The sequence below is a fragment of the Erpetoichthys calabaricus genome, chromosome 6 (assembly GCF_900747795.2).
Source record: "Erpetoichthys calabaricus chromosome 6, fErpCal1.3, whole genome shotgun sequence".
NCBI lineage: Eukaryota > Metazoa > Chordata > Cladistia > Polypteriformes > Polypteridae > Erpetoichthys > Erpetoichthys calabaricus.
Window position 1 is genome coordinate 102,894,544 of NC_041399.2, and position 26,949 is coordinate 102,921,492.

The 26,949-nt window shown below is 36.1% G+C and overlaps 1 protein-coding gene across 1 annotated transcript in view; it reads right to left on the reverse strand.

Moving 5' to 3' along the window:
* Positions 1 to 1,069: 1,069 nt before the first annotated feature.
* The window catches only part of drosha (drosha ribonuclease III), a 139,709-nt gene continuing 113,829 nt past the window's right edge, over positions 1,070 to 26,949 (reverse strand). The window contains exons 25-32 of the mRNA XM_028803821.2: positions 26,394 to 26,551; positions 23,686 to 23,791; positions 23,175 to 23,316; positions 10,311 to 10,393; positions 6,161 to 6,264; positions 4,554 to 4,646; positions 2,860 to 2,906; positions 1,070 to 1,582 (exon numbers count right to left, since the gene is read on the reverse strand). Coding sequence (XP_028659654.1) covers positions 1,455 to 1,582; positions 2,860 to 2,906; positions 4,554 to 4,646; positions 6,161 to 6,264; positions 10,311 to 10,393; positions 23,175 to 23,316; positions 23,686 to 23,791; positions 26,394 to 26,551 — 861 coding nt within the window. The 3' untranslated portion in view covers positions 1,070 to 1,454. The remainder of the gene's footprint in view (positions 1,583 to 2,859; positions 2,907 to 4,553; positions 4,647 to 6,160; positions 6,265 to 10,310; positions 10,394 to 23,174; positions 23,317 to 23,685; positions 23,792 to 26,393; positions 26,552 to 26,949) is intronic.

Sequence of the window (26,949 nt, forward strand, 5' to 3'; positions counted from 1 at the left end):
TACTCATTGCCAGCATTACGTTTTTCAGCACTTTGTGCTAAAGTAGCTCTTCTGTGGGATTAGCCAGCCTTCCATCCCCACGTACACGAATAAGATTTTGTCACCCAGGATCCTGTCACCGGTTCACCTGTTGTCCTTCCTTGGATCATTTTGGGTAGGTACTAACCACTGCACACACTGAACACCCAACAAGACCATTTTAGGAATGCTCTGACCCAGTCATCTAGCCATTTTAATTTGACACTTGTCAAAGTTGCTTGGATCCTAATGCTTGCCCATTTTTCAAGCTTCCAATGCATCATCATCAAAACCTGATTGTTCGCTGGCTGCCAACCTCATAACAGGTGCCATTGTAATGAAATAATTGATGTCATTCAAGAATATACCACACAAGAAAAGGTTCATGTGTCTTCCATTTTCTTTCATTCATTTAAAACCCAAAAAACGCAAATAAGGTAACATTCAGCTTGGATTTATAAGAACTAAGTGTTAATTGGAATTTAGCTTGGAATAATAACTTGTATAAGTCTGAAGACAGAACAATTATACCAATGTTTTTCAACCACTATTCCATGGCATAGTGATGCACTGTGGAAATAATAGCATAGTGCACCTGGGTCTGAACCTGTGAGAGACAAGCTCTGCAGGTGGTCGAGAACTGTCTGAGGGGGACAGGACTACCTGGAGAAGCTGGCATAAGAACAGCTCTGCGATGTTGCAGACACAGCAGCTATAACACATCAAACACGTCTCCTGGCTGCTAAAGTCCATCTGTCCGGGCGTGTAGTCACCAGCGAGTCTCACAGGGCTGGTGGATAGTGGACATATGAGCTGTCTCTGACATAGAGAGGGGTGGGCAAAGGGACAAACTGGCTGGGAGATGCCACTGAAGTGCTCACTAATTTCCACATCTGTGAACACTGATCTTGGAGCTGCTTCTTTTAACGACTTCTCCGGTAGTCCAGCTCCTTCGGATAGTTGAACATGTGTATGAGATATAATGTGTTTGTGGTTAGTAGAATAGTGGTGGTTGGTTGGGGTGGTTACCACAGAAAAAGGTTGGGAACAATACATTTAAATATTTTATTTAGTTAGCATCTATACATTTCAGACATTAAAAAAATAAAAAATAACTAAGATGAAAGACTAAAAATTCAATAAAACACAATATAAATATAACAACACAAAGAAATACTACTGTTGATAAGATCATCCATCCATCCATTTTCCAACCCGCTGAATCCGAACACAGGGTCATGGGGGCATGCTGGAGCCAATTCCAGCCAACACAGGGCACAAGGCAGGAACCAATCCAGGGCAGGGTGCCAACCCACCGCAGTGCTAAGATCATGATTTAGAATTTTGGTAAAAGAAAAAAATAAAATAGTCTTGAAGGACAAGTATGTATAAATAGTCCAGCCCTTACAGGATTTACATTTTTATACATCTAACTACTACTTCCTATCTTCTGTTTCATCTGACTCTTTCTCCTGAAGTTCCCGTTCTCGTCTCATTTCTTTCAGCTCTTGTCTATACTTCCGCTCAATGAAGCGCTTCTGATGAGCCATCTGAGGAAAGTTATCTAAGAACAAATGTTTTAGATTAATAAGGGAAAAATACTAGATAGCATTTTTTCAGAAAGAAAAATCCATCTAAAACAATCATTTTTGCATACCACATTTAAAATTTATACCAAATATCATATGTAGAGAATTAAACATTTCTCTTTTGATTCATAAAATATGTTTCATAGAGCAAAAACCACACACAAGAGGACCATTCAATGCAACAGGATAACAAAGGTAGTTCCATATCCATATCCATATCATCAGACATTTAGAGAAAATGTGCTAGTACTCAAATACAAAAATGTTTTTAAATAACTGTGTGGTAATAAAAAGCAGCAGGCCTACATGCAGAAAGATCTTCACCTGATAATGGATGTGGCATATAAAAAAAACTATAAAAATGTTACCGTTACTTTTTCAAAAGTGTTTAATTTACTGGGCTAGAGTAAAAGGATTTCATTCTGCAAAGATGCATATTTCATTACAATTGTGCCTCTGAAACATACAGAATTGTTTTCAAAAATTTTAATGACTTTTTATTTTTAAGTAACAAAACTCTACACCTTTATGTGGAACACCTCTACCAGAAAACATTTAACAACTTACTTTAGAGAGGTTACTTTTGAAAATGAAAAAGAATAAGTAGTAGCAGACTGATGGGCTTATTAGGTAGTTATTGTAGCACAGAAAGATGTGCAACATTGCACGGAATATTTTCAAACCTGCTTAATTAAACTTAGGGTTACCGAGTGATGAAGCCTATCTAGGCAGCACTGGGTGCAAGGTAGGAGATGACTCTAGACAAGGTGTCAGTTCATCACAGGGCCCACTCTCTCTCTCACACACACGCTCATATTTACACCAAACCAACATGGCATAGTACAATTTAACCTCACATGTACTGTATGCCTTTGGGGATGTGGGGGGGAAAAACTCATGCAGACAGGGAAAGAACATGTAAACTCCACAAGGACAATGACTGGGTGTGGGATTTGAACCCTGGACACAGGATGCCTGCAATATTGGTAAGCCGTAACACTACAGTGAGCTTGGCAATACACATTTGTAGAATACTGCATTTATTTTCAAATAATTTTCAGCTTTCTCTGCAAGATATTTACTATACAGAAAGTCCTGGGTGTCCAATTACAAAAGAAAGTTTAGATGACAAAAACATGTCTGAAAAGAATTACAGGACTTAATTTTGTATAATTTTGTAAGCCACCCTAAATTTAACTTTGGTATCAGTATATTCAAAATTAGTTTTTCGCAGTTTTATTAGATCACTTACATTTTTCGAGTGCATCCATTGCAGCTCCCATTTCAGCTTGCTGAATGCTGTTGTGAGAGGAAAAACACTTTATGAAACAGCCTACTATGTAATGATCAATGTGTCCGTTGCACATGTCAATGCTATCTGATAAAATATATAATCAACACATCATTTAACTGTTAACATATGCATACGTTATTATATATATGTTTATATATTATGTACGCTGAATGAATACAAAACATACACAAAAAACAATAGGAAGTGAACTAAAGTACTAGTGAGAACCTTAAAGACTGTCAAAAGAAGGCAAATAAAATAAACAGTACATGCAACTATTTTTTGTCTCAAAACAGGAAACTATAGGATGCTATTCAAATAAAATTATTTCAAAATAAAAAAAGAAAAAAGTTTTTTTTTTTCTAATATCATACTTGTTCAAATTACTGGATTGCCTACATGGTGCAAATATCAGCATAAAGCCATTTAGTATAATGTTTAATGAAAATAGAAAACATCCAACTCCTATTTACTGAATTTTTGGAGAGGCCGGACATAAATAAGCCTACTCTTACAAATAGTTTTCTTCAATTTACAGACCATAGATTGATTCTCAATTGGATTACAGTTTAGAGTCTCAGATAGACATTTGTTTTATGTTAACCATTTATTATTATTAGAAGCTAGAAGGTCCACCACTGACTAACTTGGAGCTTACTGATATAAGCAATCATGCATTTGGACCCAATTTCCTGAAACTGACTATTGTCCATTAATCTTATGGTACCATTAGTGGTCACAATAGAACAGCCTCATAATATTAAAAATCAACTACCATGCTCCACAGTAGGAATGAGGTTATTTTGTGTGCAATCCTCTATTGATTCCCAAACCCATGATGGTATAAATAGCAAGATGGTTCGAATGTGGTCATACCTACCCCTATAATTTACTTACAAAAAACATGTTAATCATGTTTGCAACATTCCAGAAGATTTATTTATTGTAGCTTTAAGCATCTTCTCCTGGCAGTAACTATAAATGGCCAGTTCACATTAATGTATTGTTTACTTTAAGAAGAGATGTTCAACACGTCACATCTTGATACTGTAGATTTCCAAATATGACCCTTTCACTTATTGTATTCTCTTGCTTTTCTAACCATCTTCCTTACTGTGCACCTAAGTCATCTTTTGTCAAGTTAGACACTATTAGGAATGGGTTTTTTGATTATTTAGGTAATAGTGCTAAGTGTTTGTTCTGTTTACTTTTTACATATTTTATAACCATCATCTTATTTGTGAAGGAAAAACCCATTTAATCCCTTTGGATATGTCAGTCCTTTGCCTTTTCTTTACTATGATGGATGCAAAAAGATTAACAATCAATCATTTTACTAAAAAAAAAAAAAAAAGTTTGAGAACATACCTATCTTTTTTTTTTTTTTGCTTGTTTCAGTAAGACTACAGCAAAAGTAGGACAGTGTGGTGGCACAATGTGCTGTAATGCTACCTCATGGAACTGAACCCCTGAGATGGTTTGTCACAGTATTTACAACTGCATGTGCCCGAATTATGATACAATAATAAACAACAACAACTGACATATGTAATTGGTATTTCCCAGAAAAAGTATTTCCTGAATTATCACCAAATTGTGTATATATTTCAGAGACAACCTGTACAGTATTAAATCAATAAGCATCACTTTACCTTGGACCCTTACCGCACCCAATCCTTTCCCCCTTAAAGTAAACAGCAACAGTATAGGTTCTTGCATGGGAAGGTCCCACAGTCTGAAGAGTCCTAAAGTAGAAGTAAGAGAAATTAATTTCACTTTTATATGAGTCATATTTTATAACTAAATAAAAACAATGAAAATTAAGAATAAAGGAAACAACACACTCTGTTACCACAATTTTACAGAAGAGTTTTATTTTTTTTCTTTACATGACTGTTCTTATGAAGAAAGCAGAAATTTTGTGCAACAAAGAATACCAGTAGATGAATCAAGAGTCTGAGGAAGAAGTGTTTGAAGTCTACTGGATACATGCATAGGCCAATGGCTTACCACACTGTAGAGAAACAACTGTTCTAAAATTTACTGTAATCTAAAGTATCTATAAAGCTAATTGTAGAGGGTCACTTTACCTTCACTAAACCACGTCTAAGGTTACAGTAAAATGTGAAAGTGAAGAACATAAACAAATGCTTAATCTTAAATGTTATACTTTATTAAGAGTCTGATATATAGTTCACATAGCTGTCATGCTTTTTTAAATATTCACTGACAACCTGGTGGATGGGTGTATTGTCATCCTGGGAGATTTTACTGCAATAACGATAGAAATAGTGCTCTCTAGTGGAATCATTAAATACAACCAACACCATAATAGACATCATATATTTTGCCTATGAGGAACAAGTACTTGGGCCTGCACACTTTTTCTTTCATGTGGCCTGCTTACCTGCTGAATGAAAACAACTTTTAGGATAACTTTGTTTTAAAAAAAAAAATAAAAAAATAAAAGAGGTCACTAGATAACTGCCTGTTTCATTTGTTCCACTCTAAATATAAAAGTTCATTTTTCAGCCATACTATTAAGTCAGGCACTACAACCCAACCACAATATCCTGCTCTATAAAGTTGTTGACAGATTGACATTTACTGATAAATGAATGATTCAGAGTTGTGTGCCTGTTACCCTTGCATTCCAAACCAATGAACAAAAATAAAGGTCAGGATGTGGATATTTTAGTTGCAATAAGCTGGTGATATGCTTTCTTCTAGACTCCATACTAATGTCACCTTGATCAATGTTCCTTTTAAGATATTGACATGTTCTGCAGTCACCACCACTGAAGGCAGACAAGTCCCAACAATCTACATTCTCTAAAATCCACTGAGATTTCATCAATGAGCAGCCACAAATTCTTCACATAGATGCCAAAATAATAAATAGCTGGGTGTCACACATCACACCTTTAACATAATAGTATGCTAACTGCATATTTTCTCAAATGTAACAACGGAGTATAAGTGACTATTTTAAAATATAATTTGTATCCCTAATTTACTCAAGTGTTTCCTTTACTTTTTTGAAGTGTGCTTTTTATACTGTATACATTACGTATAGGTACTTAAATAAAATAGTTACCAGAAGTTACTGTATTTTGTGAGTATTATGAGCAAAATAAATAAATAAATAAATAAACCACATGGACAAAATGTTCTCTTTAATGCATACAGCATGTATGAATATTACTTTGATGAATATGCATTTTTTAACTATTAAAACACAAAGAAATTAAAGTCTTACTTGTACAAAGGTATATCAGGTTCTTTGCCTTCAGTTCTCAAAGTCAAACAGCACTGCTGGAGCTGGGACTTCGGGTCATTCCAGTCTTGATTGAGTATGAACTCCTTCAGAAACAAAACACATAAAAAAATCAGGTAAACGTTTGATGATATCAAATATACATACACAATTCTCCACAGCTCTGTCATAAAAACCTGTTTAAGCAAAACCATCTAGAGCACTCCAAATGCACAGTAGAGTGTTCTATAGGGCATGCTAAAAGCTTACCAATTAAGATAGAAATATAAACAGAAAAATGTCTTAGTGTACAGTTACCAGTATTTATTTGATTCCTAGAATTCTATACATCAAAAATTTTCAAATATATATTTTTGCTTTTCAACTCTAAGTAAACATCTCAAAAGTTAAATCTGGTAACAGATTTAGACTTTTCCGTTCTATAATAATCTAAGCAGACATCACTCCTATAATAATGTTAGACCTTGTGCTCATTAATTTGGAATACAAAGGGATACAAGATTTAACTTCGCTGACAGTGTTTATATAAGATGTAATCATTGTATGTAGCAATACATACTATAAGTTTAATAAAAATATATAAAGAATAAAAGATCCATCAGCTCCCTATAGTTTACACTGTAAACACTTGCTCTTTGTAATTCTGAAATGGAAAAATGAAAGATTGTTGAATAGATCGCTGTTTGGTAGCTATTTATTTTATAAATTCTTAAATAACAGTAGAATCTCCAGTATTTAAGCAGTTTTAAACAGTTTTATTCTTGTCACTCTTTCATATAGTCTATTATAATCTGGAAACTGCTGACTTATGCACATTTACCACAATATTAACAATCGATTTCAGGAGGTCCTTTCCTGATGACCGTTGGCATCTCATGGGCATACTTTACAGTACTCTACATTCTTCACAAAGCAGTGTTTTGCTTTCACTAAATAGCTTACATTTCTTTAGTATTGTAAGGTAGTTATATCTTAATTAGGACATCTTTTACCAATGCAAGACACTGTATAATGTAATAAATTTTTTACTTCAAATCTCAGAAATGTTATGATAAGGTATAAAGTAAATAAATTAAAAGAATGTTGAGAAAAAAAGGTTTTAAATTGTTTGGTGAAGTACAGGACAAAGATATACGTTAAGGAACATAGACAGTACTTATTAGTAGAAGAAGTGTGAATAGTTATGCTTACGCTACAAACCACTTATGTGGATAAGACTCATGAGCAAAACTCTTGTTTTTCTTTTCTGATGTGTCTCATCATAAATAGATTGACTATATTAGGCTTTCAATAATATAGAATTATTTTCATTCTAGGTTGAATAAAACATTTTCAGCTTCAGCCCTGGACCCAGCATTTTTAATCCATTGAAAAGCAATTCTTGTTGTTAGGTTTAATTGGAAATAGTTGTCATACTAAAAATGTCCACCAGAGGTCAGCAAGAACACAACAGAAATTCTCCTTTGTGAAACTAAAGAGCACTCTATATTGCCGATTTTCTGTTATCTGTAAAATTAACTTTGGTGTCAAATATTATTAAATTTAGTGCATAATATTAGACCAATATAAAGCTTGTACTCTTTCACACACGAAACAACAAAAAAAATTGCTTATCCGATACAAAATCACAGTATAAAGGATCTGATAAATATCAAACGCTTGCCATGAACAAGTTTTGCAAGATGCAATTCTTTTATTTCATGCAATGTTCCTCAAATTACTTCCATCCATCCATCCATTTTCCAACCCGCTGAATCTGAACAGAGGGTCACGGGGGTCTGCTGGAGCCAATCCCAGCAAACACAGGGCACAAGGCAGGAAACAATCCTGGGAAGGGTGCCAACCCACCGCAAGACACACACAAACACACCCACACACCAAGCACACACTAGGGCCAATTTAGAATCCTCAAATTACTTTCATTATTTAATCTGAGCACTTCAATGAATACTCACAAGCAAGACAATTTTGGGATGCATGCTGTTAATGCAGAAGGTGGATAAAACTATTTTAAGCAGAAGAACATTCAACTCCATGACTCAGTTCATTTCTGTGTTATGGAATATGAGAATATATTTAAAATAGAATGATAAAATATTATGGAAATAGACCTAATTCACAGTATTTTTTAAACTGGCATAGATAGTCTTTGTGATTATGCTTTTCAACAAGAACGGTATTGCTTTCTACAAATCAACCTGGGGCTGTTTTGTGCCTCATCTAGCATTGCACCAGGGCAGGATAATAGCACAATGTTGTAGCACAGTTGCTAATTAAACCCTAGCTTTAAATTCAATATGATAATTTTGTGGGGGAAAAAAAATTAATCTTGCCTCTTTGAAAAGTGGAATGTCTGAATTTACAGCATCCTGGAAAGCTTAAGACCTAGCTTTAAAGTGGAACATTTGGGGAATATGTGATTTTCTTGGGGTTAGGCATAAAAAGAAGACTAACAAAAAATAAAATGTTTTTTTAAGAAAAAAGTGGCACTGAGCCTTCAGAACCCCTGGCAACCTGGACATAAGCACCCTTGTTCCCTTCATATATTTGATCATATGTGTATTCACTTCTTATTTTTGATTTGTGAAATTTCATTTTCATTCATTAGTGAAAGAATGGTAATCGTTCTATAGCACCTGTCATACTGAAAAGAACTACAAAGGCAAAATGTACAATCCAGTATTTTACTTTTATTTGGAGTTCACTTCTTCAACTGGGTGTGAGTTGTGTGGGTGCAATGTATGTGGATTTTACACAAAAACATTGCTAACAATAGGAAAATGAATTGTTAGCATTATTGAATATTTGTTATTTTTCCAATAGCTCATCTACTACTATCTGGAAGGGCTTCACAATTGCAATACTGTGGAAGCACAAATTATGGGCTATGGAGGACAAACCATATGATTTTCTGTGTATGCCAAAAAAAAAGAAGAAAGAGCTGCAGCTTTTCCTGTATCACTGAATATGTTTACTTTCTGCAATCAAATCAGAAACCATTGTATCTTATTCTGTTTATTAAAGATTCAGAGGAATTGTACAAGATGTGGTCAGAGCACTCACACTGTTCCTTACTATTTTTGCATAAATATATTTTAAAACATACAAAAAAGTACTACATAAAATAAATGTTTTTAAAATGTTTGTCCCTACAGGTAAACAAAATGGTTACTGACATGGATTTTCCTTAAACATGTCAACTAGGTTTAATGAAGGGTAGATGGATGGATAGCACTTTAAAGCTTCACGCAAGGATCAACCCACAATTATGAGACTGCACTCTTTAGTCACTGACATGTACCTATTCTCAAAGTCAGTACTGTACCACTAAACAACAAATAACCCACTGACAAATTTAAATCTGTTATTCTGTTTTCACATTTGCTTATGGACATGTTTTTATCCTGAAGGTCTCTTATATGTAGCAAAAAAAAAAATCAAATCAAACAATTTAATATATAAATATATAAATCTATGTAATGTTGCCAGATATAGCAATCTCTAAGGTCATTGTTATCCATCACCTGTGTTCTAATCTCTACCACACAAAACATTATTCAGTTTTTATTATTCTTCATTTAAAATCTGTTTTTATGTAGCTGGATTAAGAAGCCTTGAATATGTTATTAAAACATCTTTGGCATCATTATTACACCCAACAAATTTACTTGCTTCAGAATTAACAGAAGACGTTTCTATCCTTACCGCACTGGGCAGAAGGTGGCAACCAACCCTAGATGGAATGTGGAGATATTTACACATACGCTTCCACAATAGGCCAATCAAGTGTCATGAGCATAGGAAAGGCCATATATTAATAAAATCTAATAAAATTATCATTACCAAGTTACTGAACAAGTAAGTCTTTGTGATGGGGGAAATGAGCATATCCAGAGGAAAAAACAAACGGATGAAGAGAACAAGGATACTACATAAATCCAGTGTCTGGACTGGGTTTTGAACCTCAGACTCTGAAGCTGTGGCACAGCAGTGCTAACCCATCTGCTACTGTGCTGTACAATATTTCCATGCACTAATTTAAAATATCAAAAGTGTTATATTAAAAAAAACTCACAAAGTAATATAAACAAAAACTTAAAATAACATTTCGTGTTATAATGAATGTGCTTACCTTTAATCTTGGAAAGAAGCAAACATTCATAAAAGTATGTACATACTCCAGATCTTTGTCAATATACAGTGCAGCTATAAAGGCTTGAGAAAGAAAGAAAAAACAGATGCAACATTTACAAAATAACGCATTACAAGTGATAACTTAATGATTAAACTTACACTTATTTTTATTTCTAAATATTAAATTAAAAAAAGTATTATGATTTGTCTTTAAAACATTAAAATAAATAGATACCCTCTATTTAGATACCCCAATAGATATAATTACTGTGTTTGTAAAATGTTTTTCTTTGTGTAAATGAAAAAGTTGTGCTGAATTTGTATTAAATATAATAGTGATGTTCAATTACTTCATAGTGTTAATGATTCTGTGTGTGAACACAATAAACAGTACTAGGCAAATAATATAATTTCAACCACAAGTAAAGACCTCTGGAGTTATTTCAAAATGCTACTTTTGTGAAAATGGAAGGAGTTCCAAACTCAGCAGAGAAGACATAAAGCAACTGTTATAAATGGAGAAGGGAATTTTTAGCCCTGAAAACGTGTATGCCAGCTCGAAGAAAACATTTTTTAACTTAAATTCTTTACATTCTTTTTTTAATATAATCTCCATTGGCTGATACTAAAAAGGTTCAGTTCCTTTTATTTTTCTTCATAGCTCAAGCCTTGCAGTCCTAGAATCAGCCTAGTACCTCTTGTCCAGACCTTCTATAATATGGAGACCAAACTGCACACAGTACTCCAGATAACTCGGTAGTGTGTTATACAGATTAAGTATAATTTGCCTTTTGTTATACTCTACACATCTTCTTACACAATCTCACATAATATTAATCTTCTTTGATGCTTGTGTACACTGTAGAATGTAGAAGGTGACAAGTACACTACGACTCCTCTCTTCTCATGACATACCCATACCACTTTAACCTTCATTCCTGTATTTTTTCGAGATTTCCCTAATATTAAATGTACCTATGATTCTCTCACTATTGATGTTATTAAGCTTTGTTACTTCATATATTCATCCGAACATCCTCATTTCTATAGCATCCAGTGTCTCTTCATGGACCTTTTCAAAAAGCACAGGTTTCTGATCTATATGACAATGCCGGTCTGACCACTGCTTTATACACTTCACCCTTCACTCTTGCAGATTCTTCAGTCACATAAAAACTCCTGATACCTTTTTTTCAACTTAATTGCATTCTATGGTTTATTTCTAGAATTCCTCTCCATCCGCTGTTATGGCTGATCCAAGATATTTGAACTTTTTTACCCTTTTAAGCCTTTCCACCTGGAGGTTATCTTTTCCATCTTGTTTTGATCATTAAGTCTTAGATATTCTGCCTTTTCCCTACTAATCTTAAGGCCTCTATCATCCATAGCTCTTTTCACTGCTTCAGAGTCCTCTCCACAATATTCTTAGTGGTGCCACATTGCACAATGCCATCTGCAAATAGCATGCACCATGGGACCTGATCTACTATTGCCCTAGCAGTAACATCCATAATCAGAGTAAAAAGATGTAATCCAACTTTAACTGTAAATTCTTCTGTTATTCCTACTTCTCACACCCTCCTTATATGCTGTTCTGGTATACCCTTCTTTCCCTTACATCTCCATATTTCTTGCCAGGGAACTCTATCATATGCCTTCTCTAAATCTATAAATACCATGTATGCCTTCCACTTTTCCTTAATTTTATCTACAATATATTAATTAGCACAGCTCCCCATTCACTCTATCTGTTTGATTTGGACAAGATCTATCTTTTTCTCCCGTTACCCTTCTCCCTCATCCACTGCCTATGCTTTTGCTCTGGCCACTGCTCATTGCATTCTTATTTATTCTCTTATGTTCCTCAATGGTTTTTTCTCCATTCCCATTCTGTCCCATCTTCTTTTTGTGTCCTTTTTAGCCTACAGCACTTCTTGTACCTCTCCATAAAACCACTATGTTTCCTTATGTCCTGGGGCATCATGTATACATCGTGCGTATGCCCAAAAATGTTGCGTATGCCCATTTTCTCACACACTTTGAAGTGTATAAAAACTAAACTTGGTGTAGAGCCACACACATTTTCACGGTAGATCCCTACCTTGCACAAGCATGTTTCTGCTCCGTTTTGAAAACTGGCGGCACAAAGCGGCACAGTGAGTTCCTGTGTCATTTAACTTTCTTTTTCATATTTGCATCAATGACACATGATTTATCAAATACAATTAAATTAATTGCATATCATTTACAAATTTAATTCATTTGATTGTAATCATTCTGTAACAATATAATGGTGCATGGAATGGCCAAACTATTCCAACTACCACAGCTGCTTTAGAGTTGTTAGAAGACATTGCAAATGTAAGAATTAGAAGAGTGTATATTTATAGATGATGATGATTGGCTTCTAAGTCAATTTCGGTTTCCAAGCTATCCTCTCGGAGCTGTGTGCTGAACTGGTGCTGGCTTTACAAAGGCAGACTTTGAGGAATTGTGCTCTACCTGCTCCTTTGCAAGATCTGCCCTCTCTCGGGTTTTTAACCACAGGAGCTTTCCAACGTGAACTTGTTGACCGATTGGGTATTTCACAAACATTACCGAGTCGCGCCATACCATTTGTATAGGATGGCATGATCCGCTTGTGATCCAGATATATAAGATTTCCTTACACTGTGGTCAAACTGCAAAACATCAAAGACCAATTCGCAGCAACGTCCAGTTTTCCAAATGTAATCGGAGTGGTCAGCTGCATGCACATTGCTATTGCAACGCCGCTGGACAAGTTACATCAGACAGGGATTAATCACCAAAAGAATGAGCTGGCATTACATCATATATTGCTGGAGAGCTTATAAGAGCAGTAGCTCCATACAGTCACAGGTGCTTTTTCCAACTAGTGTGGCAAAAGGCAAGTAGTCCTTTTAAGGATAGTGAGTCACCTCAAAGTAAAGAGCGGAGAATTGATCTGTTGTGTCACTTGGTGCCAGCACTGCATTATGAAGAATGAATTTGCTTATGTAAATAGAAAGCATTTCCACTCTAGTTCACTGAAAGTGTGTCGAAGTGTGCAAGCATGTACTTGAAGAGATGTGCTATGATGAACCTGACCCACCACATAATCAGCCAAGTCGGACAGCGTTATAACTTTGTTTAAATGTAATTAGCAGAATGTAAAAACAGGTAATCAGATGCAGCATTTACTTTTTAACCAATTAATTTCATATGTGGTCAATATCATATATATTCTTTAGTTCATTGGCCAAATCCTTTACCGCAAACACTATTGCATTTTGTGACTGCAGAACAGTGTCCATCAGCACACAGCCAGATGGCCTCCAGGCAGTTTCTGAGGCAGTAGTGTGTGTGCAGCCAGCACTCAAAGACGGGCTTGGCACAGCAACAACATCACCGCCCGGGTATTGTAGGGGGGTCAGCTTTTGTAATATCGTCTGAAACAGAATAAACAACCGCTAGGTTGCGACTTGCCTTTTCACGTTGACTGTGATATTTGACCCATTTCTTTTTTCTTTCGGGCATTGTGCGACTTTCTGAACTTGAACTTCCGAGTGTCTCCACCATGCTTTTATTGCTTATACCACTTCATGCCTTCACTGAAATTCTTTTTTTACATGCCTCTTCCATTGTTTTTTAACCAAATACTGAATGGAAGGGGATATTGATATTTATTTGTATATTAAAATGAGTCGGGGTGGGGCTGTAGGTGCGTGTACGTGCATTACATTTCACGTTTGTTGGGATTTGTAGAGGGGAAGTGCATGGAACTTGGCGTCTGGATGCATCTGGATTTTTTTGTGCACATGCACATTTCCACTTTTGTCAGTATGCCATGTTTTAGTGTGAATTCTATGCACGGTGTTATACATGAAGCCCCTAGTAATTTTCTCCCTGTTGACTTTTCTAATTCCCCCATTTTATTAAAAACTCTGCTGTTTTCAATCCCACCATTCATTTACTAATGCCTTCTGCCTTATTTTCTCAACAGTCTTTTTTTTTCTCAAACTGATTTCTAAGTTCTCCTTGTCTAACTCACCACCATTTAATTTTTGGTGTTACCTGCTCTACTATAGATATACTGTAGTTACTATATTTAACTTTGAAATCCATTACCAATAACATATGGTGTGTTGCTACGTTCTCTTCATTTACAACTTTACAATTCTTGACTTCCTTTAAAGGAAGAAAGTCAATTTGGCTCTCTCTGCCTCCATTCCTATATGTCACATACTTTTTGGTCTTTCTCAAAAAAGTTATTGTCTATTGCCATATAGAGAGTCATTGCATAATCTACTACTTGTACTCCCACAGTTCCTCTCCCCTATTCCCCAATCACTATATATTCTTTTGACTATCTCTCTACTGCTTTCCCCATACTCATTTAAATCTCCTCCAATTATCACTCTCTCAGTGTCTGGTATTGTTTGTGTCTTCTGTACCATAGGACTCCAAAAACTCTCCTTCTCTTCCCCTTCATATCCCATCTAGGGGAAATATGCACATATGATGTTTACTAATATTTCCCCTCACTAACCTTTAGATTAATTATCTTGTCACTTGTCCCCTTCACACCAATCAAATCTACTCCATTCCTTCATTATTCATTTTCTCCATTATATAATTTCTTCTACCCAATTTCTCTTGCCTTCTGCACACACAACAATCCTCCTTTCCGTCAAATCAAACTGTTCTCTTCCCCTTCCTGTCAGACTGCCTACATTAATAGTGCTTACACTAAAGTTTAGGATTAGCTTCATTTGTAATGTCTGTCACTGTGGCAGTGTTCCCTGTTTAATTTCCACAAGGAACAGGCAAGATACCTTACAGGGGATGCCCTATTCTTCCTTGAATCTATGTCTGATTATTTTAGGTTTAAAAGCTTGCCTAGATGTCTTTCATGACAGATCTTAGTGGTGGGTGTAGGTTTTGGCTGAAAAATTCAGTCGCAAGACAGCAATTTAGTGGTATTCTTGATCCTCTCCACCACTCTCAGGGGTATTTATTAGTCCATTTGATTAGATGAAAATATCTGAGGTAGTGCCCTCCTCGCAGTTCGGAATCAGTGTTTTCCTTCTCCTACATACATCTGCCTTCTAAGGCTAACAGCTTGGTCTACCCACGATCTATTGCAGAATAGCATTGGGCCACAAGGAACCTAGGTTACCATGGCATGATATAGTTTATTCATTAATATTTGGACAGAGACAACTTTTTTCTAATTTTGGTTCTGTACATTACCACAATGAATTTTAAATGAAACAACTCAGATGCAGTTGAAGTGCAGACTTTCAGCTTTAATTCAGTGGGGTGAACAAAACGATTGCATAAAAATGTGAGGCAACTAAAGCATTTTTTAACACAATCCCTTCATTTCAGGGGCTCAAAAGTAATTGGACAATTGACTCAAAGGCTATTTCATGGGCAGGTGTGGGCAAGTCCGTCAGTATGTCATTATCAATTAAGCAGATAAAAGGCTTGGAGTTGATTTGAGGTGTGGTGCTTGCATGTGGAAGATTTTGCTGTGAACAGACAACATGCAGTCAAAGGAGCTCTCCGTGCAGGTGAAAGAAGCCATCCATAAGCTGCGAAAACAGAAAAAAACCATCCGAGAAATTGCTACAATATTATGAATGGCAAAATCTACAGTTTGGTACATCCTGAAAAAGAACGCAAGCACTGGTGAACTCAGCAACGCAAAAAGACCTGGACGTCCACGGAAGACAACAGTGGTGGATGATTGCAGAATCATTTCCATGGTGAAGAGAAACCCCTTCACAACAGCCAACCAAGTGAACAACACTCTCCAGGGGGTAGGAGTATCGATATCCAAGCCTACCATAAAGAGAAGACTGCATGAAAGTAAATACAGAGGGTGCGCTGCAAGGTGCAAGCCACTCATAAGCCTCAAGAATAGAAAGGCTAGATTGGACTTTGCTAAAGAACATCTAAAAAAGCCAGCACAGTTCTGGAAAAACATTCTTTGGACAGATGAAACCAAGGTCAACCTCTACCAGAATGATGGCAAGAAAAAAGTATGGAGAAGGCATGGAACAGCTCATTATCCAAAGCATACCACATCATCTGTAAAACACGGTGGAGGCAGTGTGATGGCTTGGGCGTGCATGTCTGCCAGTGGCACTGGGACACTAGTGTTTATTGATGATGTGACACAGGGCAGAAGCAGCCGAATGAATTCTGAGGTGTTCAGAGACATACTGTCTGCTCAAATCCAGCTAAATGCAGTCAAATTGATTGGGCGGCGTTTCATGATACAGATGGACGATGACCCAAAACATACAGCCAAAGCAACCCAGAAAGCAAAGAAGTGGAAAATTCTTGAATGGCCAAGTCAGTCACCTGATCTAACCCAATTGAGCATGCATTTCACTTGTTGAAGACTAAAACTTTGGACAGAAAGGCCCACAAACAAACAGCAACTGAAAGTCACTGTAGTAAAGGCCTGGCAAAGCATTAAAAAGGAGGAAACCCAGCATCTGCTGATGTCCATGTGTTCAAGACTTCAGGCTGTCATTGCCAGCAATGGGTTTTCAACCAAGTATTAGAAATGAACATTTTATTTCCAGTTATTTAATTTGTTCAATTACTTTTGAGCCCCTGAAATGAAGGAATTGTGTTAAAAAAATGCTTTAGTTGCCTCACATTTTTATGCAATCATTTTGTTCACCCCACTGACTTAAAGCTGAAAGTCTGCACTTCAACTGCATCTGAGTTGTTTCATTTAAAATTCATTGTAGTAATGTACAGAACCAAAATTAGAAAAAAAGTTCTCTGTCCAAATATTTATGGACCTAACTGTATGTGTCAGACACAAAATGATCAGACCTCAAGTCTGTTTATCTGGGTTTGAGGTGTCTTGAATTTTATAGGGTAAATAATATATCGTTATTTGGAATACATACATTTCATGTGTGCTCTGTGTCTACAACAATCTGGGTAATTGTAGTATGACAGGAAATGAGAGGCAAGAAATGTTGAACCCATAACTAAAACAAACTTTTCATGTTATAGTAATACTTGACAAAATGCTGACATTAAGTGTAAAATGTGTGAAGACTGAAGTGCAAATATCACGTAAACAGTTTCACAAAAAGTATAACAAAACAAGTGCGCCTTTATTGAAGAATACAAACGAAAAAAAAGAAAATTTTCAATTTACATGTTACTTTCAATGTGTAAAAAGCCCAAATATCAATCGACGCAGCCTAAACATGGCTGGTGTAAGGGAAGAATGACTGCTTCTAAATCAAGAGGAAGCGGGTTTGATCCCGGGTCTTCCCCGCATTTATCGTTTTGCTATTATTATTACTATTATGTAATAATATGATTGGGTACAAAATGGTTTAAGGACTGAGAACAAAAAGTAATGTTGAGAGGAACCTTTTCAGAAGTAGGAGAGGTTAAAAGTGTTAGGGATCAGAGATATATACAATGATCTAAACCCAAAGACAGAAAACAAGCTGGTTTAGTTTGGTATCATCTACAAACGTGGTGGAGTTGCAGATAATGTAAAATAAGTCTAATCACTGAAGAAGGATTTGAAAAGAATATAGGTGTGTGGAGATATGTGGCATAAGAAATTTAACACTAGCCTCGCTGAAGCCTATGAAAAAAGTTGTATACCGGGCCACCTTAAATTCCTTCACACCTCGTCATTAGTGTCTTTTGTTTGCAAATGTGTCAAACAAGTAGCAAGCAGCCTTCTATCCCATCCCCCACCAACGCTACTAAAATCAGACGGAAAATTCTCAGAGGCCAAGTCTGTTTATCTGGGTGTGAGGTGTCTTGAAATGTATAGGATAAATAATATATCGTTATTTGGAACACATACATTTCATGTGTGTTCTGTGTCTACAACGGTCTCTGTAAATGTATGATGACAGGAAATGCAAGGCAGGAACTGTTGAACACATAACTAGAATAGAAATTTTTTTCATATTTTACTAATAATTGGTAAAATGCTGATGTGGAGTGTATAATGTGTGAAGTCTGAAGTCCAAATATCAAATGAAACACTTTCACAAAAGGTATAACAAAACAAGTGCGCTTTTACTCAACAATATAACCAAAGAAAAAGCAATTATTTAATTCACATGTTGCTGTAAATGTGTAAAAACCAAAGCCCAAATACAGTGCATCCGGAAAGTATTCACAGCGCATCACTTTTTCCACATTTTGTTATGTTACAACCTTATTCCAAAATGGATTAAATTAATTTTTTCCCTCAGAATTCTATATACAACATCCCATGATGACAACGTGAAAAAAGTTTACTTGAGGTTTTTGCAAATTTATTAAAAAAAAAAAAATGGAGAAATCACATGTACATAAGTATTCACAGCCTTTTCTGAATACTTTGTCGATGCACCTTTGGCAGCAATTACAGCCTCAAGTCTTTTTGAATATGATGCCACAAGCTTGGCACACCTATCCTTGGCCAGTTTCGCCCATTCCTCTTTGTAGCACCTCTCAAGCTCCATCAGTTTGGATGGGAAGCGTCGGTGCACAGCCATTTTAAGATCTCTCCAGAGATGTTCAATTGGATTCAAGTCTGGGCTCTGGCTGGGCCACTCAAGAACATTCACAGAGTTGTCCTGAAGCCACTCCTTTGATATCTTGGCTGTGTGCTTAGGTTCATTGTCCTGCTGAAAGATGAACTGTCGCCCCAGTCTGAGATCAAAAGCGCTCTGCAGCAGGTTTTCATCCAGGATGTCTCTGTACATTGCTGCAGTCATCTTTCCCTTTATCCTGACTAGTCTCCCAGTCCCTGCCGCTGAAAAACATCCCCACAGCATGATGCTGCCACCACCATGCTTCACTGTAGAGATGGTACTGGCCTGGTGATGAGCGGTGCCTGGTTTCCTCCAAACGTGACACCTGGCATTCACACCAAAGAGTTCAATCTTTGTCTCATCAGACCAGAGAATTTTCTTTCTCATGGTCTGAGAGTCCTTCAGGTGCCTTTTGGCAAACTCCAGGCGGGCTGCCATGTGCCTTTTACTAAGGAGTGGCTTCCGTCTGGCCACTCTACCATACAGGCTTGATTGGTGGATTGCTGCAGAGATGGTTGTCCTTCTGGAAGGTTCTCCTCTCTCCACAGAGGACCTCTGGAGCTCTGACAGAGTGACCATCGGGTTCTTGGTCACCTCCCTGACTAAGGCCCTTCTCCCCCGATCGCTCAGTTTAGATGGCCAGCCAGCTCTAGGAAGAGTCCTGGTGGTTTCAAACTTTTTCCACTTACGGATGATCGAGGCCACTGTGCTCATTGGGACCTTCAAACCAGCAGAATTTTTTCTGTAACCTTCCCCAGATTTGTGCCTCGAGACAATCCTGTCTCGGAGGTCTACAGACAATTCCTTTGACCTCATGCTTGGTTTGTGCTCTGACATGAACTGTCAACTGTGGGACCTTATATAGACAGGTGTGTGCCTTTCCAAATCATGTCCAATCAACTGAATTTACCACAGGTGGACTCCAATTAAGCTGCAGAAACATCTCAAGGATGATCAGGGGAAACAGGATGCACCTGAGCTCAATTTTGAGCTTCATGGCAAAGGCTGTGAATACTTATGTACATGTGCTTTCTCAATTTTTTTTATTTTTAATAAATTTGCAAAAATCTCAAGTAAACTTTTTTCACATTGTCATTATGGGGTGTTGTGTGTAGAAGTCTGAGGAAAAAAAATTAATCTATTTTGGAATAAGGCTGTAACATAACAAAATGTGGAAAAAGTGATGCGCTGTGAATACTTTCCGGATGCACTGTATCAATCGACACAACCTAAATATTTTCACTGGTGTAGAGATAAGAACTGCTGCCTCATAATCAAGAGGTTGCATGATGATACCAAACTAAACCAACTTATTTTCTCTCTTCTGGTTTAGATCATTGTATATAGCTCTGATCCCTGAGGGTTAACACGTTTAACCTCTCCTACTTCAGAAAAGGTTCCTCTCAACATCACTTTTTGTTCTCTGTCCTTAAACCATTTTGCACCCAACAACATACCATGAATTTACAATTTTTTAGTTTAATGACTAACTTCCGAGGTGATTCCTTATTATGCTTAATGATTTTTCTCTGGTTGTATGCTCTTATTGCTTTCTCATAAAATTTTATAATATTCATTCAGAATATGGGTGGACGGGCATCCTGCTCAGGTTATTTAGTGGTACCTTTAATGGTAGGGAGGCTGTTATAATGGATGGAAATAGGGATGGGTTGTGAGATGCCAACCCAGTGGCCACACCTTGTATGCAGTTTTAGGTGTGTTTGCATAAAATGTGATAAGAGAACCTACTGTTATTGTCCATTAGTCTGTCTGCATGGTACAACTTGGTCCCCAATGGGCCGATTTGGTTGAAATTTGTCACATTTATTTTTAAAGGAAATTTGTCAAGAAAGTTAAATTTTCAATTAAATATCTTGAACAGAATGCAACATACATTTTTTTTTTGTCTAAAAGTTGCTCCTAACATAAAAAAAAGATTTCCAATACAAGTTTGTCAAAATTTGGGAGAGTTGTGCATGCAGCTTACACAAACCTCTGGTACAACAGGTTACTTCTCCTGCTGCTTGAGGTAAGGTAACAAAAAAAAAAAAAAAAAAAAAAAAAAAAAAAAGAATAAAAATAAAAAATACTTATCTAGAAATGAATGTAAGGGGATGTATGTGTCACTCTGTAAGCATTGAGTGAGAAAATAAGTTAAACTAATAATAACCATTTTTACATTAAAGGCATCCTTATAACTGCAATATTTGCACATTCTAATGATCCACTACTTCTTTGACACTATAATTTATCAGCAAACCTTCATTATAGTCCAAAGTAGCCAGCAACTTTGCTTTGAGACTTCAACAAAAATTTTAGACTCTCCATTGGGTATTTATTTTAAAAATATTTTGTTTATGAAATCTGAACTATAAGCATATACCCTCCACAATTACCAACAGGACCTCAATCAATGCCATTTTTACATCACTTAAATTAGAATCTGTTATCTATGAAAGCCACTGAGCCATGACAAGCATTTTTAACTATGCATTGTAAAAGCATGTATGTAATTTGGACTATTAATGCATATATTTCCATGTTATTAACACTATTAGTCATTTGCATCTTCTTTTTAGCTGCTTATTTATCTATCATGAAGCATTTTTCCAACCGAGTAAACACCATTACATTTGGCAAAATCATTTTCTGTAAACATTGCTGACTTTTGGTGAACAGATAAGAGATAAAGCAAGAGGACAGCACTGCTGTATAAAGAAGGTATACGCTGAATTATAAGTGTTTAACTTGTTGAAGTATCACATTATCTATAGTAAGCAAGTACTGACAATGTTTTTCTTTCACAATAGACACCCTTTAAACGCATATTCATTGCTGCTGCTACTACTACTACTACTGGACTCTCGATTAATCAGAACTCAAGCAACCAGCACTCTCAAGCAAATGACAAAAAAAAAAATCGAAGAAACAATTCTTAAAATAAAATAGATTTCGAGGAATTGTAAGTTTAAACTTGGTGCACTGAGCACACACACCCCATGTGTAAGGCCACGCCTTGAGCACCAGTACTCACCCACCACATGCTTGTCTACCTCTCCCACATGTGTAGATATATGATCTAACCTCAACTACCCTTTCTTTGTCTTTAATACGGTTGGTTGGTATTTTTTGATTTAAAATTTTGAGGGACAGTGTTCATTTTCAAGTGGCTTGCTTACTCAATTCGCCATGGCATTTGTAAGCTAGACTTGTCAGGTGAGCAGATATCGGTAGAGTTTGAAGCTTCAGCTTAATTTCATAATGTATTTAGTGAATTAGTTGAAGAAAATACCTTGACTGCAAAGCAGATTTACAATGCAGATAAGACTGGGTTAATGTGGAAGTGTTTGTCCAATTTTACTTTGGCTGGTGGTAATGAAAAGGTGGTTCATGGGTTCAAGCTAAACAAAGAGCGTACAACTGTGCTCGTATGTGCAAATGCATCAGGAACATATACGGTAAAGTTACAGTATGTGTGATTGGCAAATTTGACAATCCAAAGTGCCTTAAAGGCAGAACTAAACCTCCCCGTGTTGGATGGATGCTGAAATTTTTACGAAGTGGTTCCACCATTTGTTTGTTCCCAGTGTCACAGAAAATTTAAAAAAGAAAGGAATGTCAGAGGATAGTAAAGTTTCGTTGCTCCTAGATAACTCGCGCACATCTTCACGTAGCTACCAGCTGCTACACGAATGCATTCAGCACTACAATCAGCTAGGGACCCATCAGATGATGCTGGTATATCACTTTCATTTTCGATCTCCAGATCACTTGAATCAAAATCGGTGTGATAAATCAGAGTCCGATTCAGCAATAATACAGAAAACGCTGACTACAGAATATTTTGCTTTGAGCATTCTCTCGCCAGATCCACCTTTAGTTCCAGTGGCTGACAGCTGCGTGAAGATAGCGCCATAGGTTGCTGAAGAAAATATACAGCCATCAAAGAGTTAAGTTGCTTTTAATTCTTATGGACTGCACTATTAAGCAAACAGAAACTACATTTATCCGGCATCTACTAATCCCCATGGCTGCCAATTAACTGAGGGTCTACTGTATAGCTGTTTTCTCACTACTCAAAGCACTACCACACAAGAAGGACCTGGGATGTGAACTCATCTTCTTATTGCAAAGCAGCAGCGCTACCACTCAGACTAACAGTTTCCCTTTGCTGCATTAAGTTTTAAAAATATGCAGTGAAGTTCTATGTACAGTAGAAGAAATATAAAATGAGTAAAATCAATTAAAACAATTTATTAAAGGTCTCTTTCACTTACATTCCAACAGATCTGCAAGAGTCTTTGTCCTCAAAGCCACAGGTCGTTTGGTTTTATCATTTGTAATGGCATATTCCTGCATGCCTAATTCCTCCGCCACTTTAGCCTGAGTCCTATTGTTCACCAATGAACTTCTTAGCAACTGAAAATAAACAAAAATTCATGAAAATGTAATCAAATCATTACAATTTACTCATAAGGCAAAATAAAACTTATTTCATTATGACAAAGAAAAACAAAGTGGATGTGAAAGGTGAGTGCTTACCATTGGATCTATTAGTTTAAAAAAATATGTGCAAAATAACTTATTTTTTATATTTTATTTTTTAATTGACTAGAAATTAGCAACTACTCCATTGCACAAAGATATTTTTACTTTTGCTTTAAATGTCTAAAATGCATGTAAACTAAATAACTAAAAAAGCACATAAAGCTTGGGAATATACCTTCACTAATGTGTTTTGAAAATGCACTTTTTATATAAGCTTTTACTAAAATGTGCTTCCTTTACCGTTAAATGGCCTTCATGGTGGTCTGGGAAATGGATAAATAAGTACTCTGTGGCCACAAGCTGCATTATGGAGTCTCCAAGGAATTCCATCCTTTGATTGTGGCCTCTAAAAATGGAGAAAAAAAAATTAAGCAATCTGCAACATTAAAAAACTAACATGAAATTAATTTGTTTACCAGATTCTATTAAATAAAAACGAAATAAAGTCATTCCAACGATGCTAATTTTATATTTTTAAATATTTAATGTTATATGTAAGGTATTTTTTTTAGTTAATTATAGATGTAGATGGATTTTACAAGAAAAAAATTGATACATTTTAATATTCAAAGAAGTAGCTGATATTGAAAAATTGATTATTTATACCACAGAAACTTCAATTAAAATTTAGTTCACCAAGAACGATAGCATACAGCAAAGTATAAACCAAAAGTCGATCACTGGCATTGACATGTAGGGTAGAAAAATATTTTATCTGACAGTTTTGGTAGCATACTGTTAGGCAGAAGTCAACATGGGATTTGGCAAAAAAAAAAAAAAAAAAGGTCTTGAAATGGACTTATTATCTCTGGCTAAGTTTCCGATGACAGCAGAGTTTCATTTATACAAAAAAAATAAAATAAAAAGCAAAAACATGAGCTACAGCTAATGGATATAGTTAGTATATGATAATATATACAAATTATATACAGAAAGGATTATATTCATATCATTAATCTGGTTTTTAGTTGCTGCATTAGTGTGTTGGCTTTAAGTGCACACAGGAAAAAAATGAAGTTAGACAAACAAAGTTTTAACTATGGACCATTTATCAGGTTCATTACAACCACCAAAAAGATGTGTTTCTGTCTCTCTTTTTAATTTTTTCAACTTTTATTAACTTACACTAAGTAGACTTGCTTTCTGGGACTAGCAGAATTTCACTCTCAGACAAGTAAAAGTATACTTTAATTGTATAATGGAGTTTTCCTTAACGTAAACTAAGAAACATGATCATGGGATGGTACTTCTGCAACAGGTTTTCATAGGGAAATCAGATAGTATTTTGAACTTCTGTAAGTTAAAAGTACCTCTTTTGAACATGCACATGTGAATTTAGAAACAAACCCTTTGAAATCATATATCAAGAGAGTAACAGAGTAAATGTACATTTTGAATATTTAAGTACATATCTAAATTGGAAAGCAATATACAAAAAGTAACCTGAATTACTAATTTTCCTCTCAAGATGTTACAAAAATAATCTATAAAATTATTTTCAACCTACTGTAATGTAGAGGACAATTACTTTGAAACCTGACATACTGCATTTTAAAAGTGGCAATACAGTAATCCCTCCTCCATCGCGGGGGTTGCGTTCCAGAACCCCCTGCGAAAGGTGAAAATCCGCGAAGTAGAAACCATATGTTCATATGGTTCTTTTTATATATTTTAAGCCCTTATAAACTCTCCCACACTATTATAAATATTTCCCGCACAATTATACAGCATAAACCCTTTGTATTCTCTTAGATATTAGGTAAGATTCGTTGAAATTATGTATGTAAACACAGTTTATATACAGTAAAACCTAAATATTATTTTAAAGATATCGAGCGTCTCCGATATCACATATGCTACAGCCATTACGACAGACAGGCCACCAGCAATAAATACGCACAATGCAAGAAAAACTGTATACAGTAAAATGTGTGTACAGTGACACTAAACTATGTACATGTAATAAGCACTGTACGTAGATAATTAATTATGGTTACTCACCAACAATGACACGACGACTTGTCCGATAACGATGAGTTTAATTTTACTGCACAACAAAGGAAAGCGTTACAGCTCTTCTAAAGGATCTTCTTCAGGCGACTGTGTAGCACCGCCGTTGTTCTCCTTCCGGCAGTCTTCAATCCAAATCCCTAAAGCAGTTTCCATCCAGACTACTGCCTTATCACGTCCACTTGCAACTCGTTTTGCGCCCTGGTTAAAGGACACTGCGGCCGTAGATCTTATATGCTTTTCCTCCTTTTTAAATAAAAAGAATCGTGGACTCATTGATGCCATAATGGTGTCCTGCAGCGGTGTAGCTGTTCCCTTCCTTCAACATATCCAAAACTTTTACCTTTTCTGCAATCATTTGCATCTTCTGTTGGCGCTTGGACACGGCCCCTGAAGCAGTAGCAGGAGCACGTTAATGCTGAATGAGTGAGATGAGACTTCCTGATTAATGCAGCACTCCGTCGCTGAGCCAATCAGCACACAGGAACTTAACTGTGTGCTCTGATTAGGTAGCTTCTTAGTCATCTGCCAATAGCGTCCCTTGTATGAAATCAACTGGGCAAACCAACCGAGGAAGCATGTACCAGAAGTAAAAAGACCCATTGTCCACAGAAACCCGCGAAGCAGCGAAAAATCCGCGTTATATATTTAGATATGCTTACATATAAAATCCGCGATAGAGTGAAGCCGCGAAAGTCGAAGCGCGATATAGCGAGGGATTACTGTATGCCATAAATTTTAAGGCATATACATTTATAATATTGTCCCATTAAGTTGTGGTTATAAGCTGCTGATAGATAACTTTTTTTCTTTAATACAAAATTTTTAAAGAAAACTGAATAACGTAACAAAGCAACTGTCTGGGAAGAAGATAGAATGACACACATGTTGAATACTTTATCTTAATTTCAAACAACTTTAAATGTTTTAGCACTTACAGTGTTAGATGATTAAATCCCACAGTGCGTAGTGTAAAGGCTCGTGCCAGCAGTCGAACATGGGTAAAAAGAACTCCAATCGCATTTTCAAACTCAGTTAACTTCTGTAAGACTGGCGATGTCTCAATGAGCTGCCGATCTGTATTGGGTTCCTGCACCTAATCAATCAACAGAAAAAAAAAGAATAATAAAAGCTTCAGTGCCACAGCTACTGACATTCATTAATACCTGACAACTACACATATCAGTATAAAAAATTATAGAACGTCTATGTGGAAAATAAAAACTTTCAGGAGTTTTCCACTCAGAGGCTAAATGATCATATTAAATGAATAGAGCTAAAGCATTTACATTGCTTAAGAATGAAAGGATGTTCAAAAATACAGCACAGTGTCTGGGTTAACTGCTCTATTATTAAAGGAGAAGTCGTTATTTGAAATTTTCATTACAGTAAGCAGATGATGAAAAAAACTTGGATTACAGAGTATATATTCTATGAATGAGAGAGTACTTGAAAAAGAGAAAATGGCAAATGAAACGGTATAATGCAAGTACA